Source organism: Anser anser, assembly GCF_964211835.1.
Source record: "Anser anser genome assembly, chromosome: 14".
NCBI lineage: Eukaryota > Metazoa > Chordata > Aves > Anseriformes > Anatidae > Anser > Anser anser.
In genome coordinates this window covers 4,301,304-4,325,925 of record NC_139735.1, presented here as the reverse complement: position 1 = coordinate 4,325,925, position 24,622 = coordinate 4,301,304, and the positions used below count along the sequence as shown (strand labels likewise).

The 24,622-nt window shown below is 38.2% G+C and overlaps 1 protein-coding gene across 2 annotated transcripts in view; it reads right to left on the bottom strand.

Annotated features, from left to right (window-relative positions):
- Positions 1-24,622, bottom strand: part of SPOCK1 (SPARC (osteonectin), cwcv and kazal like domains proteoglycan 1) — a 290,148-nt gene that overhangs the window by 192,278 nt on the left and 73,248 nt on the right. Inside the window, exons 1-2 of one of the 2 annotated variants that reach the window (XM_083798321.1) lie at positions 6,404-6,659; positions 770-815 (exon numbers count right to left, since the gene is read on the bottom strand). In XM_083798321.1, the coding sequence (XP_083654447.1) occupies positions 770-815; positions 6,404-6,475 (118 nt within the window). In that variant the 5' untranslated portion in view covers positions 6,476-6,659. Of the gene's footprint in view, positions 1-769; positions 816-6,403; positions 6,660-24,622 lie in introns of those variants that run through there. The other variant, XM_083798320.1, reaches the window with a different exon arrangement.

The following is a 24,622-nucleotide window of genomic DNA, read 5'->3' as shown; positions in this document are numbered from 1 at the left end:
AGCTACATGCACATCATACGTGCTGGGCAATGAAATATAGAAAGGCTCTTAAAGTGAAAATTTCAAAAGCAACTATGTGTCCACAGAGACTCCAAGGGGCATTTCCTTCCTAAACATTGCAGCAATTTTGAAGACTCAAGTCTCTGGTTGGCAAAGTTGCTCCCTATTCTGGACAAAACAAAATATTTTTTACTTCTTTCTCCTATCCTTTGGTGGCTAGCCTGCAAATTGTTGGAGTAACTGCCATAACTTAATAACCCACCAAGACAAAGGAAGTGCAAAATGCCTGACAGAATCTGTATTGGAATCAGCAGCATACACACAATGCCCTTTTTCTTTTGAAAATCAGCTCTGAAATTCACAACTTTGCAACTAGATTCAAAGAATTGCCCCCCTGAGTGTTAGGAAATACAGTAATTACGTTTATGACATTCATTTAAGAAGTTTTTAAAATGAAAGAAAAGGTATGTGAAGACACCTGTTTTAAATTGCATGTTAGACTGAGATTCAGGGCTACAGAGAACCTTTCTAAGCACATATATCATCACTGAATATAAATTGGAATGGATGCAGATTAAAAAACACAGCTAAAAAATACAGAGATGAGTCAAACTCTTATACATAAACCACCTCAAGCTGTGACTAAATTGGGAATGAGATGTAAGTACGAATATAGCTCTTCACTAACGCATACGACAGACAGAGCAAGAAAGGGAAAAAGTATATGGAAATAAAAAAAATACAACCACAAAATATTTACTAACTTTACCTTGATCGAAAGGCTTGTTTGGATTCCAGTTTCTGAAATAATCATCCTAAATAGGGAAGAAAAAAAAAAAACTCAGGGAAAATATAAGCATTTTTTTAAGTACAATTTCATGTAATTAAACTACAAATGAATCAACTCATCTTTCGATCCTAACATATTCAGCCCAAATCAGACAAAACTGTCAACAGGTTGTGTTCAAAAGAGTAGTAAATGCAGGCTAGAATTTAAAGAATAAAAAATTCCTTGCATTCAGTACCTCAAATCTTCTATCTGACCTGTTTTTCAAAACACCCTTCATTAAATATTTTCTGACAACTCTATATTATTTCATATCAGTCTACAACATTCAGTAATAAAGATAATATGACATGATGCACACCAAGACAGCATTGTAAAAGGTCAGCAAAGTAAATCCCCAAATATATATATACATTTGGACACATGCAAATCACACCACTGTGAATGTTCAGATATGCAGTAATAATATTTAAGGCACTACACAATTTATAATAACATCCAAGAGAACTCGCAGTGAATGTTTTTGTCACTGTTCCTACTAATAAATTTTATCTTTTTAGGACTCCTTAAATCTGATATAAAGGTATGATTGCACAGGAAGTCTTCGGGTTCTGTTTTATGTAATTCTGATTGTGCTGTGAAACCGAGAAGGTAGGAATTTTCAGCATACTTGGCCAAATGATTATTGTTGCAAACAAGCTTTTTCCATGCTTTCTCCAGTCCCTTCCATGTGCCTGAATTTGTATTCTATGTACTTAGCAAATATATACCTGTAGGCAAAATTTCCCCTACTTCAGAGTGCCATCAACCCCACCTCTGAAGAACTGGGGTTCAAGAGATATTCAGCTCCAGCATATTCTGTATATCTCATTCACATCCTCTGTGAGAGGGAGGGATAACAACAGAATAATGTATTTGAAGAGAGGAATCATGGAAGATTTCTATAACACTGTTATATTTTTCTGCATGTTAATCTTTATTTCCTTTTTAATGTATCCAACATTCTATATTCATTTCTTGAGGGCTGCCACTGAAGAGATGTCTTTATCAATTAGAATGATGTTTAGATTTCTTCTTCCTGCCAGGAGGGTAACTGAAAACCCAACAGTGTGAATAAAACACCTAAATTATTTCTTCTATAGGACTCTGCTTACCATTTATCTCTAGTTAACTGAATTTCACATGTTCCTACGCTATCCAATCATCAAGTTGGAATATTTTGGAGACTTGGAAGCCGGTAGGTCTTACTTTCTGGGTTCAGAACAGCCCACAGGTGACTAGAGGAAGAGCAGATACTCTCCATGCCCTCACTGAATGCCAGGCAATGTGCCTTGTGGCACTGCATTCCTTTGGGAGTGTTATGGCTGGGGTGAGAAGCAGAAACTACTAACGCTGATAGTGCGGAGAACTGTGGATGCTATCCTGCTCTTCTCTGATCTGGAGGCTGCCAAGGACGGGCAAATGCTGCCTGTAATGAGGGGACTAGTTGCAATTCTGTATACCTTTCAGGAGGAAATGTATTTGCTTTCTCCAAGTGTATTCATGCTGACTATGCTGTGTCTATGCTGACTTCATGGACAGCGATAGCTTTCCACAGTAACTACAAAGATTATTATTCCTAATTTATTTCAGATACATCAGAAGAATCTCTAACTTTTCTCTTTAGAAATACAGGGTTTGGCACCAGAAATAAAATCACAGAGTTGCCTTTGAATTCCACAGCTTTGTTGATGCAAAAAATCCCACCAACTTCATTGTGATACACTGCTTTGTAATGGATTACGATGTACTGCTAAATTCACCACGCATTAATCACTTTCTAGAATAAGATGGTTTATTTATTTATTTATTAGCCTTTTGAACAATTTTTTTCTGGTAACAAATTATTATTATTATTTTTGCCTGTTTACATTTTTTTTTTTCCTAGGTGTTGCTTTGCTGCTGGGTTTTCAGCATCAGAAACTGTTAAATAATTCAAATCCCAAGAAAGATTTCTTATGCAGTTGGCATATGGAACCAATTTTGAAATAAGGATTGGAAAGGGGGTTTATCTCAATTTCAGTGTCAAAGGAGTATTTTACAGAAAATGCACCTTGCTCATAAAAAAAAAAAAAAAAAACTACAAAAACACCCATCTCTTCTGTAACCTTATTCCTTCTCCTTTTCTCCTCTATGCAGGCATCTAGCATTCCTTTTAAAAAAAACTGGAGCTATATCAATTTTCGAATTTACCTAAAACTACAGGATGATAATACAGGGAAATACACAGAAACATATATGGAAAAAACAAACAAACCTTAAAGACTGGAACAGAGAAAATCTTTGAGATTTTCAACATACAAAACTCATTATTTGTAGGAGTAAATAATGACTATACATACATTAGAGCAATCTGGCTAACAGCAATTCAAAACAACTTATGCCAGCTAGACAATAGAAAATATGGCACTAGAGTTTTACTTCACTATCGATACCAGCAAGACCCATAGCTGAATAGATATAGAACTGTAAAGGTGAAATTGATCCTGTAGATATCGCTGAGCAGAAAACCCATGTCTCATTTCAATACCACCTAAAGCTCTGACTTGAAAAATGGACAAGTCTTTGTGCTAGGACACTGCAAAGATTAATCAGAAATTACTTTTGTTGGGAGGAGAAACTCCTAACATCCCCCAAAGGATAACTTCATTTCACTGTAACTTCCTCCAACAGAAGAAGTATGTTGATATCACAATATATGGTACCTAAATCTGTATACCATTCAACATAAAAATTAAATAAATACAAGGAGCTTGATTAAAGAGGTTTAACATTCACATTCAATAAAATACCACAATGACAGCACAGAAATCTATGTGTTTGTGAATTTTCTCCTCGGAAAGGCATTAATGTGTTTAAAATATCTTGTACCTGCTGTAACCTACTCTGTCATTTTAATAGTAACTTGTTAATAAACCAGTATTAACACATTAATAATTAACATGTATACATGTACCATTCATAACAGTATTAATAGTTGATTAGAGTTTAAGGTATAATATGCAATATGATATGCTGTAAATACTTTAATTAACTCTAAGGACATTTACAAGTTAAAAGTGAAAAACCTACCTCAACTTCCTGAATAGGCAAGCATTACAAATAAGGAAAGAAGAAAGAATGAAATTAAGCAATGTAAGGATATGACATTCACTGATTTTATCCTCAGTAGCCTTTAAAATGTGGAATCACTTATTTCAGATGACCTTAGCCTTCAAATGAAATTATTTTCTCTTCCTTTTCTGACCTTTGCACCTTGGTTGTCACGGCCCAGTTTCCAGCAGCTGTGCTATTAGCCAAATGCCACGCTATTAGTATGTTTGCCTCTCATAAAGTACCAAAAAAGACACTTTCATTTCCTTTTGGCTGACAAAAGCACCAGAAAATATTTTTCCACATATTCATCTGTTACATACCTGATATGCGAGAGAATTAAAAATGTTTTTTTCCCTAACTGACTTCAAAGACTATTTGTTTGATGGATTTGGAAGGGGAGGCAAAACCAGGCATGGATCCATTTCAGTACCAGAAACAGCAACTGGAAAATATTTTTATGAACAAATATTTGAAAGTATCTTTCTCCTTGCATAGAGTTCACACTTCGAGGGTTTTGCCTATGGTTCAGTGACCATATATGACTAAATCAATCCTTTAATTAACTCAGGGGACTCGGCACACCTAAATTCATGCGTGAAAAAAGAAGAATTGATACTTCAAACCAAGCCCGGATCCGACTGCCTTAGCTCAACCCAGCACCGTACAAAAGTGACATATTGGCAGGACCTCTGTACACACCCGGGAATACACCAAACTCTAAAAGTTGCCCGTCCCTCCCACACAGCACAAACGTACTGAAGGGTCCAGAAGCTTTACTCCAGGTCCCTGACGGCCCCAGTCTCACCTGACAGATAATGCTCAGTTTCCACTGACAGGAAAATAAATTTGGCATAGCCTCGCCTTCTGTTCCCACTGGGTGCTGGATGAGGCCTTTGGCAAGAAACCTTGTAAAAGTCTACTGGCTGCCTAGGGCAGACAGTGACCTGAGACGGCGAGGCAGGTAACCCGAGATGGTCACTCACAAGGAGAATAGCTCACGGGTTGTTGGCCAACTTTTGGCATCCCCTGACCTGATTTCAATTGCAAGACTTGGGACAGGAACCGTCTTTTCAGCTCTGAATCTAATAATCAACTAGCATTATGGACTCTTACGTCAAGCAGTGAGCCTCGGAAAATTTAACTGAGGAATAAGTTATCGTGGCAAATGAAAAATGTGTAGAAAAATATAAATTGATAGACTTGGACCTCACTTCTTTATTACATTTTTACTGTTTTGATTTGCGCAATCAAGAGATGAGATAAAATAAATTCTGAAGTGATTTAAAACCATTTAATTGCACCAGACATGATAAATTGTTTCCTAAAAATAGGAAAATATTATTTTATCATCCAATGCATAGGCATCAAATCCAACCAACTTAGATGGATATGCCATCAACAAAATCAATCAAGAGAATAATCATATGTTAAACTAAGCATGCAAAGGGCATATTAAAAAGTCCTAGTTTAAAAGCTCACAAAAGCTTTCTTGGCCTCAGACCTCACTGCTTTATACAATATCCCACAGATTCACACAGATTCACAGATTTCTCTAGGTTGGAAGAGACCTCAAGATCATCGAGTCCAACCTCCGACCTAACACTAAGTACTCCACTAAACCATATCCCTAAGCTCTACATCTAAACGTCTTTTAAAGACCTCCAGGGATGGTGACTCCACCACCTCCCTGGGCAGCCCGTTCCAATGCTTAATAACCCTTTCGGTAAAGAAGTACTTCCTAACATCCAACCTAAAACTCCCCTGTCGCAACTTTAGATGTCATCGGAAGTTTATGCACACATCATTTATCTAGGTGAAATGTAAAAATTGATTAAAAAAATACTATCAAAAACCTCATAGACCGGGTTCTGATTTGCAAAAACCAAAACTTGAAGCAAGTACAATGTGTGATACAGTGTCCTTTCATTCATAGCAGAAAAGTTAGCAAATAGCAATTGACCCCAAGACCAGCAGAGTAATGACTTTCTTCCTATTACCCTCCATTTCACTACAATAACAGTAGTAAAAAACAAAACAAACAAACCCAACACATCTGAAATTAATGTAAAAACATGAATATGTTTATAGACAATCCCCCCCCCCCAAAAAAAAAAAAGTAAACAACAGCTTCTGGTTCTACTGAAGATTAAGTATTTTAAGTATAAATCCCACAAAAGCTACTTCATTGTCAATTTTTGTTTTAGTTGTTACCTAATCCTTTTGGAAGAGTTAATAAAGCACAGTTGATTTAACACAGAGGCACTCCATACGTAATTTATTCACTTGCCTAAAAGAACCTCTTGCAATATGCTCTTGTTTATAAATAGAAGCAAACATTAGCTAAATGCATGCATAAATATTTATATTTTACCGCTTTAATTGAACTTATAAGTTATTTGTAGGAATCAAGCAGAAAAGAGATGCTAGCTGAAAAACCTCCCCAGAACCCCCCTTCGCTGGCATCTCTCAGAGCCAGCTCACCTCAGTTTCCTCCCCCAGGGCCTGGGAAGATCGCAGGAACTCGAACGAGCCAGCAGCATCCACAACCACCATGAAACCCCCCCTGCCTGAGAAAACCAATATACAAAGGGCATAACCCTAAGGACTGCCAGATAACCTTTTGGAGGTAATCTTTGTTCCCAGCTCCTCCCAGCCAACAAGAGCATAAATTTCTAAGCATCTCCAGGAGGGACGTTCATTAACACCGGTTTGCAGCCTGCTTAGTATTTTCCTCTTCCATCCTCCATCTATGATTAAACCTTTTACCCTCATAAAGACCAGCTGGGAAAAGTGGTAATTACCAGCTCATTGCTTTTTTAAAATTAGCTCCAGAGAGATGCAGCTGCATTTTCTGCCTCTCTACCTTGCAGTACAGGAGATCATTCCAACATCGAGCAGTGTGAAAGTACCAGCTGCTGCTTGCTGAAGTCAATCCAGCCAGTGTCATAAACGTCTCCCCAAGGCCTAGGGCCAGTTTTAAGCAAATAGTTTGTGTCAGCAAATTACATATTTATTTATTTATTTATTTAAGAGGAAGAGAAAATATTTTACCCACCGAGTACATCAATGCATACAGATTTCCCAACGGTAGCTAGTGCCCAGAGTCTGCATCAGCTGGCTCCAAGATCACCTAAGACATCTCCAACTGCATCTGAGCACCTTTTTTTTTTTTTTTTTGTCTCTCCTGGGAACCAGAGAATATGCATCCAAGAAGGATGCTTGTGCTTAGTGAATTAGTAGTGGCTTGTGCTGTGGATATTTCATTTTGACTTGTTAGGGGAAAATCTTTGAAAAGTTTTGTGATAAATTTCCCTAAAAGGCCAGGAGTGTCAGGGTTTACTTTGGCGAAATTGAAAGAAATCATTTCAGACTAAAGTAGTACTATGTGTCGTGAAAGGTCTGAGGATGTCAGAACCTGTCTAGAGTACTGTATCTAAGTCATTTATAAAAATATAATGAAATGCTTTAGCCTAGAAAGAAAGAAAAGGTTCACATTGGACTCATACATAATACTAAATACGTTAATATTGATTTATTAATAAGGATATGAAATACACATCAGAATAAATCCTTAGATATAGATGGTATAGAAAAAGGTCATTGACCATGCATTGCAATCTCGTATGTTCCATTCTCAGCACATGTACTTTTTGTTAACCTACCACTAATGTGCAAAAGAATTCCTTCTGCTTAGTACAACCTGGAACATTAAATTTTTCTTATTTTTATATAACCATTTTTTTTGCCTTTTTTATTTTTTATTTTACTATATTAGGAAACAAGATTTGCCACTCCTGTTTTACTGGAAGACATTTCCAGAAGTTTCCATAGGCAATATTAAGAAAGTGGCATACAGAACTTTCAGCACGATCTTTCTTTAGTCACAGTCCCAATGTTTCATTGGGGTGGCAGTAAATAAACAAATAAATAAATACAGAAAATCAGAAATTAAATTATAAAAAATGAAAAATAATTGAAAAATAAGTTACCACTGAGCCCATGTCAGACTGAATAATAATTCTCATTCTTTAGAACTCAACCGTGGGGCCTTTTATGTAGAAATCTTCCAGCTGCTCTGCTGCTTCTTTCTTTCTTTCTTTTTTAAAGGACAAATATAGTAAGAACTAAAAATATTTCTTTTTAAACAAAAACTCTGTGTTTATCCATACGAATGAAGCCAAAGGGCATGTCTACAATGAGGAGGGCAAACAGATGCTCATCTACTCTGCTTGTGCTTCAAGCAGGATGAATGAGGGCCAGCTGTGAGCCAGAAGCCATATAGCTGCCTTACTGCAGCACCGTGCCAGCACACACAGCTGATGGATTTGGGTGGCTGGAATAATCACACCACTGTCTGCTCTAGCTAGTGCTGAAATACCTACAACTTAAAAAAGAAAAAAAAAAAAGAAAAAAAGCCCTACCTTGGCCTGATTATTCTTTGATGGTCCTCTTAATAAACTTTAGAAATACATTATTGCTTCTGCTTGAACTCTTCCTCTCGTTAGCAGGTGCTAAAAAGCCTCTTTTCCAGGTCTAAGGTTAAATAATTCGTATCAACTTTACTTTCATCAAGCTTTCCACACCTTAGTATTTCCCACTATACTGTTTTATTCCTCAAACTGTCAAGCTCTTACAAGGCCAGAACCTCAGTAGTCTCCCGAGGTAAGGGCTCGCAGACCCCTCCCTGTTGGGTTGGTTGCACTTGCACTTCCCAGAGATGCAGCTCCAAGGCCAGGCTGAAAAACAGAACATTGGCTGGCTCCTTATCTTGCAATTTAACAAGATACCCCTAGCCACAGTATCAGCCACACGGAACCGTCTTAGAGGTATTGCAGAGCCCTGTTCACGGCATTTCTCTCCAGCCAGAAGTTCCTTTCCCTGACCTTTGTGAAGGGTCTCCGTTCTGGCTGCTTGCAGAGGCAGCATGGGGAGGGAGGAGTTAGGGCTGGAGGGAAGACAGGCACCAGGATACTTCTAACGAGGCCTGAGGATAAGAAGTCATGTAGTGATGATTTACTATCTCAACTGAAACAATTTCCTCAGGCAATCAGATCCTGTGGCAATCTGCCACAGGCAAGCAGATCCTGTGGCAATCTGCAGGCAAGCTCAATAGGTACTGACCCCTAAATAAATTACTAAGGCCCCATTCTCTCCAACATTTGGTCCCAGACGCTGGAGGGTTTCTGATGTCTTTGGGTACTCTCTGATTATACCCTGATGCCTGCAGCATGTTTATGCAAATCTCTGCTTAACCATAGTAATTCCTCACAACAAACCGTCTCTCACAACAAACACAGTTGATTCAGCTTCTGAACCTCAGTCAGATTTTCCATTGCTAGAGAGTGAACTACATTGCAGATCACCTACACAGCACCGGGCCTGTGTGGGAGCAAGGGTGTAGGTGGGAAACAGCAGACAAGTAGAAGGAAGAGGCCAGCACCAGAGTTCTGGGACGAAGAGGACCGACACTCCACAGGGTGAGAAGGCAGCAAGAGGTCTGAACTGGGGCAGCCAGGTGTGTGCTCCTTACCTGGGAGCTCCCACCAACAAAACGGTACGTTGTAGCAAAGCTGAAAGCTGTCATGGAAGGCCAGCGAACATACAGGTCACAGAAATAAGCTGGAGAGATCCCCTGTTAAATCATACCTTGGTGCTTGCATTATCTGCCTTGCAATTTATGTAACCTGGTTAGAAAACACTAAGCTGTTGTGGAACATATCATAGAATCCCAAGTTGGAAGGGACCCATAATGTTCATCAAGTCCAACTCCATATGTCAATGGGGTCACGCCTTTCAGAGGACAGACAGAACACAGTCAAGACCGATGGGGTTTTTACTTAGAAAATACATGTCCTCTTCACTATAAGTTTTGCTCAGGTCCTCCCAGATTGACTGGTGAAGAACTGCTTGCATTGTACAGCAGCTTTGGCACAGAGCACAGAGAAGGCCCTGGAGCCATTAGCTCCCACTTCCACAACAACAGCACCTAGCTGAACAGGAAGCAAGGAGCAGAGCCAGAGACTACAGAAATGTTTCTCTTCCTTCCAATGAAACTCTTTAAAGCAGCTTTATTTCTGATCTGTGAACTAACGCTTCACATGAATTAGCAATTGGGTGGACAGTCTAAGTCACCAGATCTAGCCATCCTTCCAATAAATACACGGGAAAACCACAAATGCCCACTGTGTGAATCGAAGTCAGTGGATCACCACTGATGGATAAAAGCAAAGAACCTGCCCCAGTGTTATTTTCTCACGTGCTCGTTTGTTTGTTTTCCACTCATCAAAACCACTGTGCCTTCACCTTGGGTTATTGCTGTGAAGGTGGGTTGAAAATGCCCCCCTACAGGTTCTCTACACGAAGATACGGTTAATAAATCATATGCTCAATAGGTGTATTATTTAAAACATACATTGAAAGGAAAGCTACTAAACTCTTTCCGCATCTTAATTCTCATTCAAAGACTCAAATTACATACTTAGAAAGCAATTGTTTCCAGGCAGCTTGCAAGCCAAGCACATTATGCTTGAAGGTTATAAAGCCATTGGCAATGTTACTTCACTTCCAGTATCCTTGCTGCTCCGAGAGTACATTTGCAGAAGCAGTTTGTGACAGATTCACTGGGCCTTTTTTAGCTGAACATTCAGGGTTAGTATCTGGAGAATAACATTCACATAAAGGAATCCTAACACTTCCACTTCTTTCACAGTGGCGTTCGCTGCTTTACAGGGAATAACAATCTGCATAGTGATTACATAAATAGATATATTCATTGTTTTATTTTACAAGGTCTGCAGAAATCGTTTGAGTCGTGATTTTTTTTTATTTAAATGTTCTATTATAGGAATAATCTCAGCATGAAACAAAATGATAATTCTCCTGATATCAAAGTTATGAAATAAGTTATGAATAAAATTGTAATTATATTTCATGCAGATATACAAATCCCAGTGGTTAAAACATACAAGGGAACAAACAGCGGTTGAATAAAATCAACTCATCTAACTTTGATATTCAGTGATACAATTTTCTGAGATCTAAAGAGACAGTTAAACTAGTTATTATGTCCTAAGTCTTTAAAATTGCTTCTTTAAATGCATAACTAATGACTGGCAGGAGAACATATGAATTGTACTGAATTATGAGCAATGAACCGTCCCTGGAAGAACATATGTATTTGTTTTTAATTTCATTCGTAGCCTCAAGAAAAATCTAGCTCCAAGGATTTCTGTAACTCTTTACATAAGGTAAAATCAAACTATACGTACTGCTGTTGAAAAGAACAACTTTGCAGGCCTGGTTTTAGCCAGTGTTTTAAATTCCTTAGATCTGAATCAGAAAAAGCAGTCATGGTCAACTAGTTTATGAAATAGCCACTTGCTGACTGTGTGAAACAGTTGTTGGCATTTTCAGATCAGAAACCCTGTGAGCCATTACAAATATATGGTTTCTATTCCAGTTTGAGATATCATTTTGTTAATTGTCTCTGGGATTTTATCCATTCTAAAAAAAAATGGAAAAAACAACAAAAATCATTATGCAAAACTAACAGCAAGCTTAAAGGAAACAAAACAGCTAAGTGCTTGTAGCAGTTGCTGGAAACAGAAATCCTGTCCTCACTCCAGAAAGTGCTCCTCACTGCCTCGTGTCTCACCAACAACTTGAACATACAGTAGGTTATTTTAAATACCTTGATCAGTTTATGAAAGTTCTTACGTGATGAGGTTTTCTGTAATAGTTGGAGCTGGTTGATTCAAGAAAAGTCCCCCATGTTTTGTCACTGATGCACTTGTGTTATCTTTACCTATTTTCTAAAATACCACAGGAGGTTCAAGACTGCAACATTTTACTGCTGGTACCTCATTAATTTATTACACCAATGAAGTAAAACATATTATTCTACATACTGAGAAACTGATTTCTTGACCCAGCTGAAAACTGACAATGACAAAATGTTACCTTTCATAAATGACTGCTACTCGCCATCTACTTGAAGCAATAGTATTTTGGTAAGAAACTGCTTTAGCTGGAATGGTATTTGGAAAATATTTAACTAAAATAATCAATATTAAAAAAAAAATAAAGAAAAAAGAAAAAATGCCAAAGAAACAAAATATTCTGTTTCTGCAAAAAGATACCTGAACTGCACTAATAGCTCTAGCGGGATTTAAATGCCAAGGCTGTTCGTGTTCAAAAATTTCCATATGGATTGATTCTATTTTATTTTAGCTGAAGGCAGCACCTGACTATCCAATCTATGCATAATTTCTCAAGAAGTCCATAGAACACTGTCCAAAGGCAATTTGTAATCCATGCATAACATCTTAAGCCACACAAGTCAAACTACAGTTCCACTTGCATTTGCAATGACAACGATGATCTAATAGCTTAATTTGTCCACCTCTATTTGCTAGCAAAAGTCCAAACCAACGGTAGCATCACCGTTACTGGATAAGGATTTTACTGCATTTGACCACTGCTACCATTTGGTGTCTCCCCCTCAAGGATGGAGATAAATGACCCCTCACAGCTTATACAGAAAGGCAAAAAAACTGCAGAACAATTACTATCATTCCAAACCCTCTGAATGTGCTTAGGTATTCAACGTGGATTATTTGAATGCTGGGCTTTTAATATATTTATATTCACAGAAGGGCACCTCCCTCCAAGTACTAAGAATTCAAACATAGGTCCAAATTCTCATGATTTTAATAATCTCCTTTCATGAGGGATTATGAACCATCATTTTCAGATATACCCATGGAGTTCACCCCCAAACTACTCGTACCCAAAAACTCCAAACATCATTATGCCAGATACCCTCAGATCATTTTTCCATTTTGCTTTAAAATCATGACATGCAAGAGTGAAAAGAAAGATTTAAATAAGATACATTTGTGTCATATGACTGCAAAATCTTCAGCCATTTCATTTATGCTTTCATTGACTCAACTCATCATTTAATTTTTTTTTTATTGTTTACATAGGAAATTTCACCTTGCATACTCTCTGGAAACAATATTGAGTGTGAACAAACATAGTCAATATTTGACTCCTGTTTAGAGCTCCTCCAATGAGACCAAATTAAAAACATGTAATATAGGTTGTATTAAATTTCCATAGCTCTGATGATGATAAAGCAATAGTCAAATTAAGATCTTCTGACAAAATTGAGAAAACTGAGCGACCTTGCCTTTTTTAACTGAGCATGCCTCTTGGATCAAGGAAAGACACCTGAAAGAGTCTCCTGTAGGGAGATATAATGCACTCTTGAACTTGCCAGAACACGCACTTCAGTGATAAAAGGTCAATACGTAGTGTGGCTTGGTGTGGAATGAACAATGACATGAGAAAGTAAGATGTAACAAAACATTATTTTACAATCTCAGGCACCTTCTAACCAAGCAGTCATGGCTCAAGAGAATATATAGCTTCCAGATCTCAAAAAGGCGTTTTTGAACTGTTCTGCTCTAAACCAATGTACACTCCTGATCTCTAGACATTAGAGTTGCTCACTCTTACAGGGATTAAATCATGGAGTGCATCAAAAGCAAACCAAATAGGCATTTTGATGAAGAATAGTACTTGAGAAGACAGCATTTAGAAACATCTAAAGAGTACTGAAGGTCTTAAAGACTTCTTAAGGCACAATAGAACATCTGAATTTCTGTCAGCTATAATTTTACACCCAAGGTCTAGTACAACTACTTATTTAATTCTTCCAACTGAGAAAATAGTTCAAACATGCTGTGCAACTAATCTCCAAACCTTAGAGATTTGAACTCAGAGAAAATATGTCTTAGAGAGCAGATGCATCTACAGTACATAGAATTAAAAAGTAAATATGCTGCGAATCCCCAGAAACATACTCGAAATGACAACCCCCTCCCCTCCCAACACACACATACATATATTTCTATGACTTTCATAGCTCTATTAAGATTTCAGTAAGTAAACTTCAACATGAATCTCTTTTAGTCTTACAACATTCTTGTATTCTTATTTAAAAAAATATTCTGTTTTCTATGCAACAGCATGCACTTTTTAAACCACACACTTTCCTGGTTCCATGCACTGTACTACAAGAAGGTTTGAGGCAGGTGCTCTACAACTGATCCACCCAGTTGTAGCTTCTGAAACTGAAAAAAAAAACTGTTTCTTTTTGTCTTCAGTGGCTGAATTAATGAACATGTGCCTTAAGGTTCAGATTGGATGTTAGGAAAACGTTCTTCATTGAGAGGGTGGTCGGGCACTGGAACAGGTTCCCCAGGGCTGTGGTCACAGCACTGAGCCTGCTGGAGTTCAAGAAGCATTTGGACAACACTCTCAGACACAGGGTTTGATTTTTGGGTAGTCCTGTGTGGAGCCAGGAGGTGGACTTGATGATCCTTGTGCGTCCCTTCCAACTTGGGATATCCTACGATTTTATGATTAAGTGCTCTTCATAAACAATTTTTCATGCTGCTAAGCCAAAGCCTTGACTTTATTCACGTGTCACAAGAAGTAGCATGCTCTGAGAATCTCCTGAAAAAAGTTATTTTACTTGCAAAATATTAATGCAGATTTCTTTAGTAAATACGAGTATTTACTCAAAGTAAGAATAGAGATTTAGAGTCACACTTCTACTTGTTTCGATATATGCAAGAATGTGCACACAGAGTTCATCCTAACAGATTTAACAAATGTTTGTTTTTGGAGACCAACGCAGATTCAGAATCATCTTTACATAGCCAAACACCATACTTTCTTGGATATTTGGCAATCACAGTTAAATTTTCTGCTCTCACTGAAGGCAGAAATCCCTGCTGTGGTGTCCCAAGAAGGTAATTTCCTCAACTGCAGAAGGGGTTGGGAAAACACGAGGTTGGTTCCCTGAGTAAGATTCAGACAGTGCTCAGGAACTTACAGAAAACATTTTAAAACATCCTAACGAGCAAGACCATCTTAAAATATATCCACAAAATATGAACTAAGACAATGCAAACACCACAGGATTTAAAATACTAAATTCCCTGGCAATCTAGCATCGTTACAACATGACATCAAATTACGACAAAGGTTTTAGTATGGCAATTAAAATCGTTTTTACATTAAAACTATAGACTACTTGTAGATCTTCTAAAACAGCCTTTAGATCTCAAGAAAGCTTAAAATGGAAAGTATGTTTCAAATCCAGCAACAATAAAAAATCCACAAGGCAAACTTATTCACCGCAAAGGGTATAAAATTGCTGATCATTTATGTTTGAGATTTCTGAGGAACTGAGTAACAGCAGGTTTTGCTCATTTGTGGAGGACATCAAATGAAGTTTGAACAGCTAATTAGAACATAGGATTTCCTGCACTGAAGCTAATTCTTAGTAGTTGTACATTATATTCATTCTCATTGTTCACCCCATTATCCAAGGAAACAATATCAAGATGTGTTAAATTTGTTATAAGCTAACCATGAAATGTGCATTGTAACCATGCGTTAAAAGGGAAACACAAAACCGAAATATTTACAATTGCTATGGAACAAACAATAGCTCCAGCAACCAGGGACTTGCCTGGTTCTAATTGAATTAAAGGAAGTCAGGAATGTGAAAGCTCAGCTGCAGTAACATTCATTTAGATTATTACCTTGCTTGGCATTGTCGTTTCTGAAATTATATTTTGGCAGATTCCAGGAACGCTGTCAAGCCATTTGTCAGCTCAGTCAAAGATATTACGAGCTGGCAGAATCTTTGAACAGAGGCAAACTCATTTTCACAGAAGTATTTTGAGAAGTGTTTGCTAGGGAAACTGCAACTTGAAATCAAGAGAGCAAAATCCAGCCTAATGAAAATACCCCAGAGAATTTTAATACTAGCTTGGGCACAGGAAAAATACGCTCTGGTAAGACTTCCCTAAATGTCCCCATTTGTCTAGTCTTCAGAAAATTAGTTAGCCACACAGAGACACTAATGCTGACATAATTTTACATTGGATGTTTAAAAGGCAACTGAGTCCTTCGAGCCAGGCTGGGGCTGCATGCATTTGTTTTCATATTAAGAATCCTGCAATGGGTTAGCAAAATGTAAACGTCCTCAAGTACTGTTTCCTGACAGTGGGTTGAGAACATCTGATGGCTGAAAAGTACCCCAGCATGTGACAGATGGATTAGACCCTTCCCCAGCTATGATTTGCATGAGCAGGTATTCAGATGTATGTCAGGGAAGGGGAGAACTCATCTACTAATCCTCCTGCAGCACAGCCTCAGCCACCCACATCAACAAGCAGCACAGTGCCTGGGAGGTTCTGTAGAAATTCACATTGGATTCACAGTGGATTCAATATCTGCTCTACACGAGGTCTACCCTTTCCTTTCAACCCACTCCAGTCTGATCCCCTGAACCGATCTCTGCAGTGTGAACCGCGCAGTAACTGCGGACAGCTGTGAGCCTTGATACAAACTAAAATGCCAGTGAAGAGATGCTCTGTGCTCCCTGTCTGCTACTCTTAAGACCTGTGACAACCAAAATAGATCCTGATTAAACGCTGGATGATTAAGAGATCTAGATCATGTAAGCCTGGCTGTGGTCTGAGCAACGTAGCTTACCAAGGAGAAGATAAAGGGAACGTCTGATGCAGTGTGAGATGAATCCAGAAAGTGAAGCATAACAATAGCAAGAAGGCAAGCAGAGACATCAAAAAAAACAGCTGCCAACATATCATGACACAGACTTTTTAATCATTCTTTTCCTTAGAGCAGACCGTCCTCAGAGATTACATCTCTAGTAATCACCTCTGAGGACTGGTAGATACCGAGATTTGCTGGAAGCCATCATTACACATCTGTAACTATTCTTTCAAAAACCAAGTATCATTGATGATGACAACAGCCAGGAAGAGCTTGAAGGGAATGAGCACGAGTCTCACAGCTGCTCAGCAGGATGAGGGAGCATATACCCCACACCAGCATCCTGCACAATCTAGGACTACTTCATTTGGCTGTTACACTCAGTACGTCTCCTCTTCCCCATCCCTACAAAGACTTAAAAAATCGGAGTCTTTATTGTTATTATTTTTAACCCTGACTAAGTCAATATACCTAGGTATCTCATTAACCATGTTCAATATTCTGTGTGATCCTTTGCCACTACAAGGTGTGACCCTGGAGAGGGCATTCCTGGCCTACCACATTTGTGCAATTACATTTCCAGTTGTAGCCTTTTCCCTCAGTTCAGAACTGCCTCCGCTTACTGTTTTACAGCTTACTGCATCTGGTTCTGTATGCTTAATCTAAAATTCCTGTCTCAGAAACCATCAAAATCTCAAAATAAGGTCCCCACCAAAGGCAAAAAGTCATTATCCATAAGTTTTCATAATTCTGTTTTTTAAGACCTTCAGCATCTTCTGAGTGCTTCTTTGAATTTACAGCTTTTCTCCCGAAGGTTTGTACTAACATTAAAGAGAACTGCACAATTACCTGTAGATCTTTTATTTCTCTCTGAAAGGTTCAGTGGTTCTACATTTTACAAACACTGTAAAGATTTCTCTACGACTGCTGACAACTCCAGCAGCAGCAGGAGCGTTATGGAAGATTGTTAGCAGTTGCCTTTGTTCTGTACCTATTACTTCAGCTTTAGTATGCAGCTCCCTCAAAGATTTCTCATTACCTATGTTTCTTCACTTTGGCTCAGATTTTCTTCTTGGTTTTGTATTCAGTCAAGCTAAAACATCTTCTGTTCTCACTAAGCTTTAAATTTCTTTGCACTTTATACTGATTCTCAGTCACCCACCTGATTTTTTTAATATTTTATTTTTATTTTAGAAAAAGACAGTTTGCAGCTATTCTTTTCTGTAACTTTCCTCTTTCCATCCAAGTATTTATACCTTGATTTTAAGGATACGTACCCAGTTTTATTATTTCCTCTTCTTATGACCTTAGCCTGACTATTTGGCTTTCTGCCATTGGCATCTCCAAGGTATTTTCACTTCCTATCTTTCACTCTGGCGTTTCTTCAACATACTTTAGGAAAACAACTCCTATTCTGCTTTCTATTTGACTTCTGGCTGTTGTCTAGGTACCACGATTTTTCACTGTCTGTCCTGACGCATTTGATGGATTCTCACTAGAATTTCTGTCTCCTGTATGTCCTTGATATCTTTAATTACCCACTGCTCTTTGTTTACTTTGCACTCACTGCGACCGATTATTTTCTTGGCTATAACTTTTTAAATCTGGAGTACCTGAACTGAAATTAGCAGATTTGTACAGATGTAAAAGTGAAATGAGAGAAAAAATATGTACTTTTTTTTCCCCTAATTTATTCTTAAACACATAACTGAAAAATAGAGCTGAGAATTTACAATGCTTCCTCCTAAGCATAAAAGATTATTTTCTGAATACATTTGTCATCTGCAGCAACAGCACTGGCAAAAACACTGGTTCATCATTTGCCAATGCTGTAGAGAAAATCATCAAAGAACGTTCTGTTACTGACTTGTCAATAAAGGAAAAGTTTCAAGGAATTTCCCCCAAAAGCCCCCTATTATTTAGGGGGTAGTCACAGAATCTTGTCTTTTTTCAGCTTTCTGGCAATTTCAAATTCTTCACATATTTTTGACATTTTGATGAATATTGATTATTCACAGCTATAGTAATCATCAGCTAGACAATGGTTTGTCTTCTATTTTATATTTCAAAACCAGAAAATGTGAGATTGTAAAGCAAATCCAAACCAGACTTGTTTATTCATTTGAATACTTAATCACCCAATAGTTCTGTGAAAATTGAGCCAAAGGATTTATCTTCAGAAGGTCGCATAGTCACTACAATGCAATACCTCAACAACTTACTGCCACTCAGTTCAGAACATAAAGGAATTCCAGTTTATGGCAATCCCGGTATTCCTGTGCTGAACACACCAGAATCTAGTTTCAGTTCATTCTAACGAGGCAACAACATCATATTTTCTTTATTCAGTGGATTAAGGTTTCCTGTTAACTAGGAAGAAATCTTCAAAGTGTTTTTAATTCACGATTACTTCCCATATTGAATTTAAACTGTCAGGTCTCTATTTATGCTGAAGGTTGCAAAACACATTCTTCTCCATTGCTCCTTTGGGGTTTATTTTACTATTTCTCATTCACTAAGATGCATGGCTGTGGTGGCCAAGCCGTGATTTGCCAGTGTGAAGAAGCAACCCCAAGTTCTCCACAGATGGCCGACCAGACTACTCTCCCCTCTCCTGGATGAACAAAGTTTCCTTGCTTCAGACAGTCATTTTCTCCAACGCACCCCCAATTATTTAAAAATGTCTCTTCCTTTCACAGTGCTTGCACTTGGGAAAAAGTCATTCAGGAGAAGCTTATCCCCACAAAAATGACCCATTCAAGTTTTAGCAGCTCAGATGATCAAATTGAAATGCTGATAAGCCGTAACACCACACAAGGCTCTTTGGATCCCAGAGAGGACCCCTCTTTCTCCATACAACTCTTGTAAGGACAAAGCTTGCCTGGGTCTTTGGAGTACAGAGCTGCCACCTCTGAGTAGTGAGTTACTGCAAGTATGTCTCCAGCTCAGAAGACTGATAGCTAAAATACTGTTTTTATTATCACCATATATATTCACCTGGCCGTCACAGAGTATGTTTTGCTTTTCTGGAATGCATAGCAAAAAAGCCTGAGAGGGAAGAGGGAAAGAACAGGGCTGCAGGTACATGCAACACAAATAAGCTTCCAAAGCAAGAATCACTCTATACTGCCTGCCTTATATATTGACATTATTCTTTCCAGCTCATCAGTCAAAGTAAGGCAATTTCAGACAGAACCTGGAGGGTGGTCTGGAGACCACTCATCTCCTGGGAAAATTCATATAAATCCACCAAATGCACAATTCTACTTAAAGTGTTTTGAAGTGTGATGAACTATATGCTAACCCTTTTATATGCTAACCAAGCTCTTAGCATTGTTTATTTACTACAGTACTCTTTTTAGCCATTGGAGCAATGTATCTACCACAGTGGATTGCCATAATGATTGATTCTGCACTTCAAAGTGATTTGAAGATGAAAAAATAGAGTATTGTTATACATTCAGTGGCTGTGATGTAGGGAAAGTCTAATTACATTAGGTACAGTCTGCAAGTTTTTTAATAGGAACTTAATTTTGCCATAAGTGATTTTTGCCCTTAAAATACATAAGAACCACCAAAAAGTAGCAAAGTACATTTAGTTTCATTATTAAAACCTCCTAGGGTTTTAATATGCATGTTTGCTTGGGGAGGGCTCCTCATGTAATATGCCTGTGACTGCCTGAGTTTCAAAGAGCCTTCCTGCTCCAGCAGCCCAGTCCTCTCCTCCCCACTGCAGCTCTCCACCAGGCTGGGGCTGATTAGCTGTTCCCCTGCTGCTGCAGTGAAATGCTGCAGAGTAGCTGATGGATATATACAGGGTGGGAATGAAGACAGCTTCTGCAGCCATCCATAAGCTCAACTCATTCAAATTGCTGGCTGACTGCTACCTGAGAGGAGCGCTGTAGGAGAAAGAAAAAAAGAAAGATTTTTTTTCTTCCTTTTTTTTTTTTTTTTAAACAGTCTTGGCTGTATCATCTGGCATGGCAAACCAAATGACTGGATCCTATCATGACCCTGGATATCATGTGCACTAACAATTAAAGCATACATTTCCCAACACACACACACACAAAATGACAGCATAAGGTTTTCTTTTCACTGGAGCATACACTGTTAATCAACAAACATCAGATACAGTTTTCTGATGATGGCTAACATACCATAACCATGAAAAGAGAAACTGTTTAAAATAAATATACCAGAACAGACAAAACAGAGGCTATATTGTACTGCAGAGTTCAAGCAGAAGCTAATGGCTCCTGTAGAACAAATTTGCTGAAATTCTGACAGCCAGGTAGGGTGACCAAACCTTGAAAGCATGAGAGTTGTGGCTGTTTCTACCAACTGAAAATCAGGCTCTGAGACATCTGAGCTTGCCATGAAGTGATGCAAAAACATTTCTCAGGGATGCATCTTTTGCTTTAGTATAAAGAAACAAAAAGGAAAAAAATGCCTACACCCAAACCATCATCTCCCAAATGCTACACCCAGTTTTTATGTATTTTATTAAATTTCATACCAAATACAGAGCTATTCTAGCAGTAAATTCACTATTTTCTCACACAGAAATACATATGTTCTAACAAAACAGTTTCATTGAAGCGTGGTGCCACCTTCCTTTACTATGACTGTAAGAAATTATCTCACTTTCAATGCCAGTGAACAGATTGCAGCCCTGCTTCCCTCTCTTATACACACACACACAGAGACAGTTGAGATAGAAATAACATGTTCAGATATACATCTTAGTCCCAGACTAACGTAAACAACTGAGTTGAAGCCCTAATTAAAATATTGAAAGCAGAAAGGTGAAATATGGTGAACATGCCACAGATCTAGAAATACTTAAACAAGATGTAACATTGTGGGGAAATAAATACACTTTCGTAGGTTTGTGTGCTTCTGTGGAAGACTCTGAAGCCAATTGTGCTTGATCATCATAAATAGTAGGTAGAAAAAATGTTAATTGTTTAGTTTACGGAAGATTTTGAAGTGTCTGTAATGTCAAAAAAATAACTTTTATTCTCAAAGAACAACAACAAAAACCAAACAAACCACCACACCAAAAGCAGTAGCACGATCTTTCCAAGACGATAGGCTAGAAAAGCAAGTCAGATAGTCATAACCTCTTTCCAAATCAGGTCAGCAGTAGCGTTCAGCCTACGTGATGATTGGAAGCTACGTTCCAATCACAAGCAATGGAAAATTAGAGCAATTTTAATCAGATTCAGCCTATCCTACATTAAAAGAACAGGGGCAACCTGATATGAACCAACTCGAACTCAAAACCAGACACAACTTGAACCCCAAGAAAATGTCTTGAAAACTGGAATATATCTTGGGAAACAACAACCACAAAAAAGATACATTGTGAGACACAATGAAAAGCCGTAGGGTTAAAGTAAAAAACAAAACAAAACACAAACAAAAAACCACCCTACTACTCATTCAATGGAAAAAAAGTTACTAATCATACTAGGAATAGAGACAAATACCAAATTTGGGGCATTATGGCTTTTTAGAGAAGTGTCTCGTTTCAATCTGTCATAGAGAAACTCAATTCCTGACTTGAGATCCTCAGTAAATTTACAATATAAAATATCAAATACATTATGATATCAGAAAGGATGTTGAAGAATTCAGCTCCTCCTGTCAAAGAGCAATGCAGGAAATCCAACTAAAGCATTACAATAGACCAGCATAATTGTGAAGTCTATGACTCTATAAGTACTGAAAAAGCTGGAACATTTTTCATGAACAAAAATGGAAAATTTGACCTTTTAAGATTACTTTTAAAATGACTGGCTACCTCATTATGCGGGAACAATAAGGTCTGTAACTTTATTTTAAAGTTTACCTTATTTCTGAAAGACTGTTATGTCACTTATATCTTGCATATTTAAACAAGTGTGGTAGCAGTTTCCCTGCTAGTAAAGCTTGGCTGAAAGATGACCACATGTAACATTAAATTTCAGGATTTCCAGTGTCAAACTCAGAATCTGTATATGTACTGTAGGCTAAAGTTTTACAAAGTGTGTAATACAGCACATCAAAAAAAAAAAAAAGAAGAACATTTTAAAGAAAAACTATAGCAGAGCATATTTTCATAAAATGAAAATTTCCACAGATTTTTCACCCAAAATACAAAGATTCCCTAAAAATCAACTTCCTTTCCATCATCCCCTAACATGAATTGGTGAAGAAAATGTCTCAATTTGGTAGAAAATATTTGTGAGAAACTAGCAACCCTCCCTCACAATCTTACCACTGAACTCTGGCACTTGCACTGTATTCAGTATCAGTTGATTCAACTGGCACAACACTCTGGCACATATAGCACGTTTTGGAATGGACGGTACAATCAATATTGATGTTGGCAGCTGCTCTTGGGCACAGCTATGCAAACACTGCGCAGAAGCTGTGAGAGACGGGTTTGCTGCAGCCTGGCTGCTGACAGGGCTTGAAAATGAGAGAAAGTGAACTGTTTGCAAAGAGCCTTTCGAAATGGTTTCTCCATTCCCTTTGCAATGGTTTTCAAGCTGAGCCGACTTCAGTTTTCTTTTTATTTGAGTTCTGTTATGCTCCACACAGCCTTATAGAACAATGGAATGGGTTGGGTTGGAAGGAACCTTAAAGCCAACTAATTGGGACACCTCCTACCACACCAGGTTGCTCAAACCCCATCCAGCCTGGCCTTGAGCACTTCCAGGTATCAGGCACCTATAGCTGCTCTGGGCAGCCTGTCCCAGTGTCTCATCACCTCAGAGTCAATATTTGACTTTGAGACTTTTTCTCATTGGTGTTTGAAGCTGGGGGCAGGGAGGAGGCATGATTACTAACAGAGAGAAACTCATGGCCAAGAGGCAGTGACTGAAGTGTGCTTTAAAATATTCCAACAACATTGCGCAGTGAATGCCCGCATACGTAGCCTAACGTGTCTTGGCTTGAGAAACAACACTTACGTATTTTGAGAAATGATCAGTCATTATTTCTTCTAATATTTCCAAAGGCACACTTTAGCTGTGGCCATCAGGTGAATTTAAGTCTTGTCCACATACAACTAATTCCTCAGCAAAACTCATGCACCTGTTCTTACCCGAGTAGCCTGCCCTGCAGGTGTTATGAGCACAAAGAGCAAGCCTGGACCAAGCTGTTGTTCATTCCCACCCAACTTCACAGTACATTACCTTCCCTTGTAGACAACCACTCTGTAGAAGAAAAAAAAAAAATGGCAGAAACTGAAGTGTGTGTTTGCTGTGGAGGGATTGCCACACAGGCACAAGAAAATTCCAATTTCCCAGCATGCGGTATGTCCCAGGTATGAAGCACATTAATTTAGAAGTGAAAAGCTCGTTCTGCTTCAAAATACAAGCTATCCAATCAACTTTGTATGAAAAATGCTGCCACAATACACCCCAGCCAGCAGGAAAACAAAATCATGAATCGACATGTGAAGAAAACAGAAAACAGTCCCTTCATCCCAATCACCGCCCATTTAATGCTTGTAATTTTCTCTTAATCAATAACATTGTGTTCTATACATCCAGTGAACCAGATGCTGAGACAGGTTCTTCAGTTCCACTCATGCTGCTTAGTTAACAGTACAGCATAGTAATGACGTCTCCAAATGTAGAATTTGATCCATTTTTCTCGGATAATAGTTGCTTTTAGATCAAATACAAATTGCAGAGGTTTAGCCTTTCCATTATGCAATTTAATTGTCATCCTCTCCTTCCTTTACACAGAATAAAGATAAATGCATTTTTGGCTTCTTGTTTTGTATCCTTTAGACAGACAAAGCATGGATGAACATATTGAACACTGGAGCTGTTGGTGAGAGTGTGTGGATCATTTTCTTTGCTTCTTTTGACCTGCTATAGAAATCTATAGTATATTAATCATTTCTGGGCTCAATCCCATTGTGAGGTGGGAGCACGGTAATTTACTGTCTGCATTAGATTTTTCTTTCATCAGACTTTTATACAGCTCACTGGAAGAAACTTATACCTCTGAACTTAACAGGAATGTATTTCTGGTGAGGTTATGTTATTCTTACCCAAATGTAGAAATGAATAATTAAGTATCTTAAATAAGCATTCA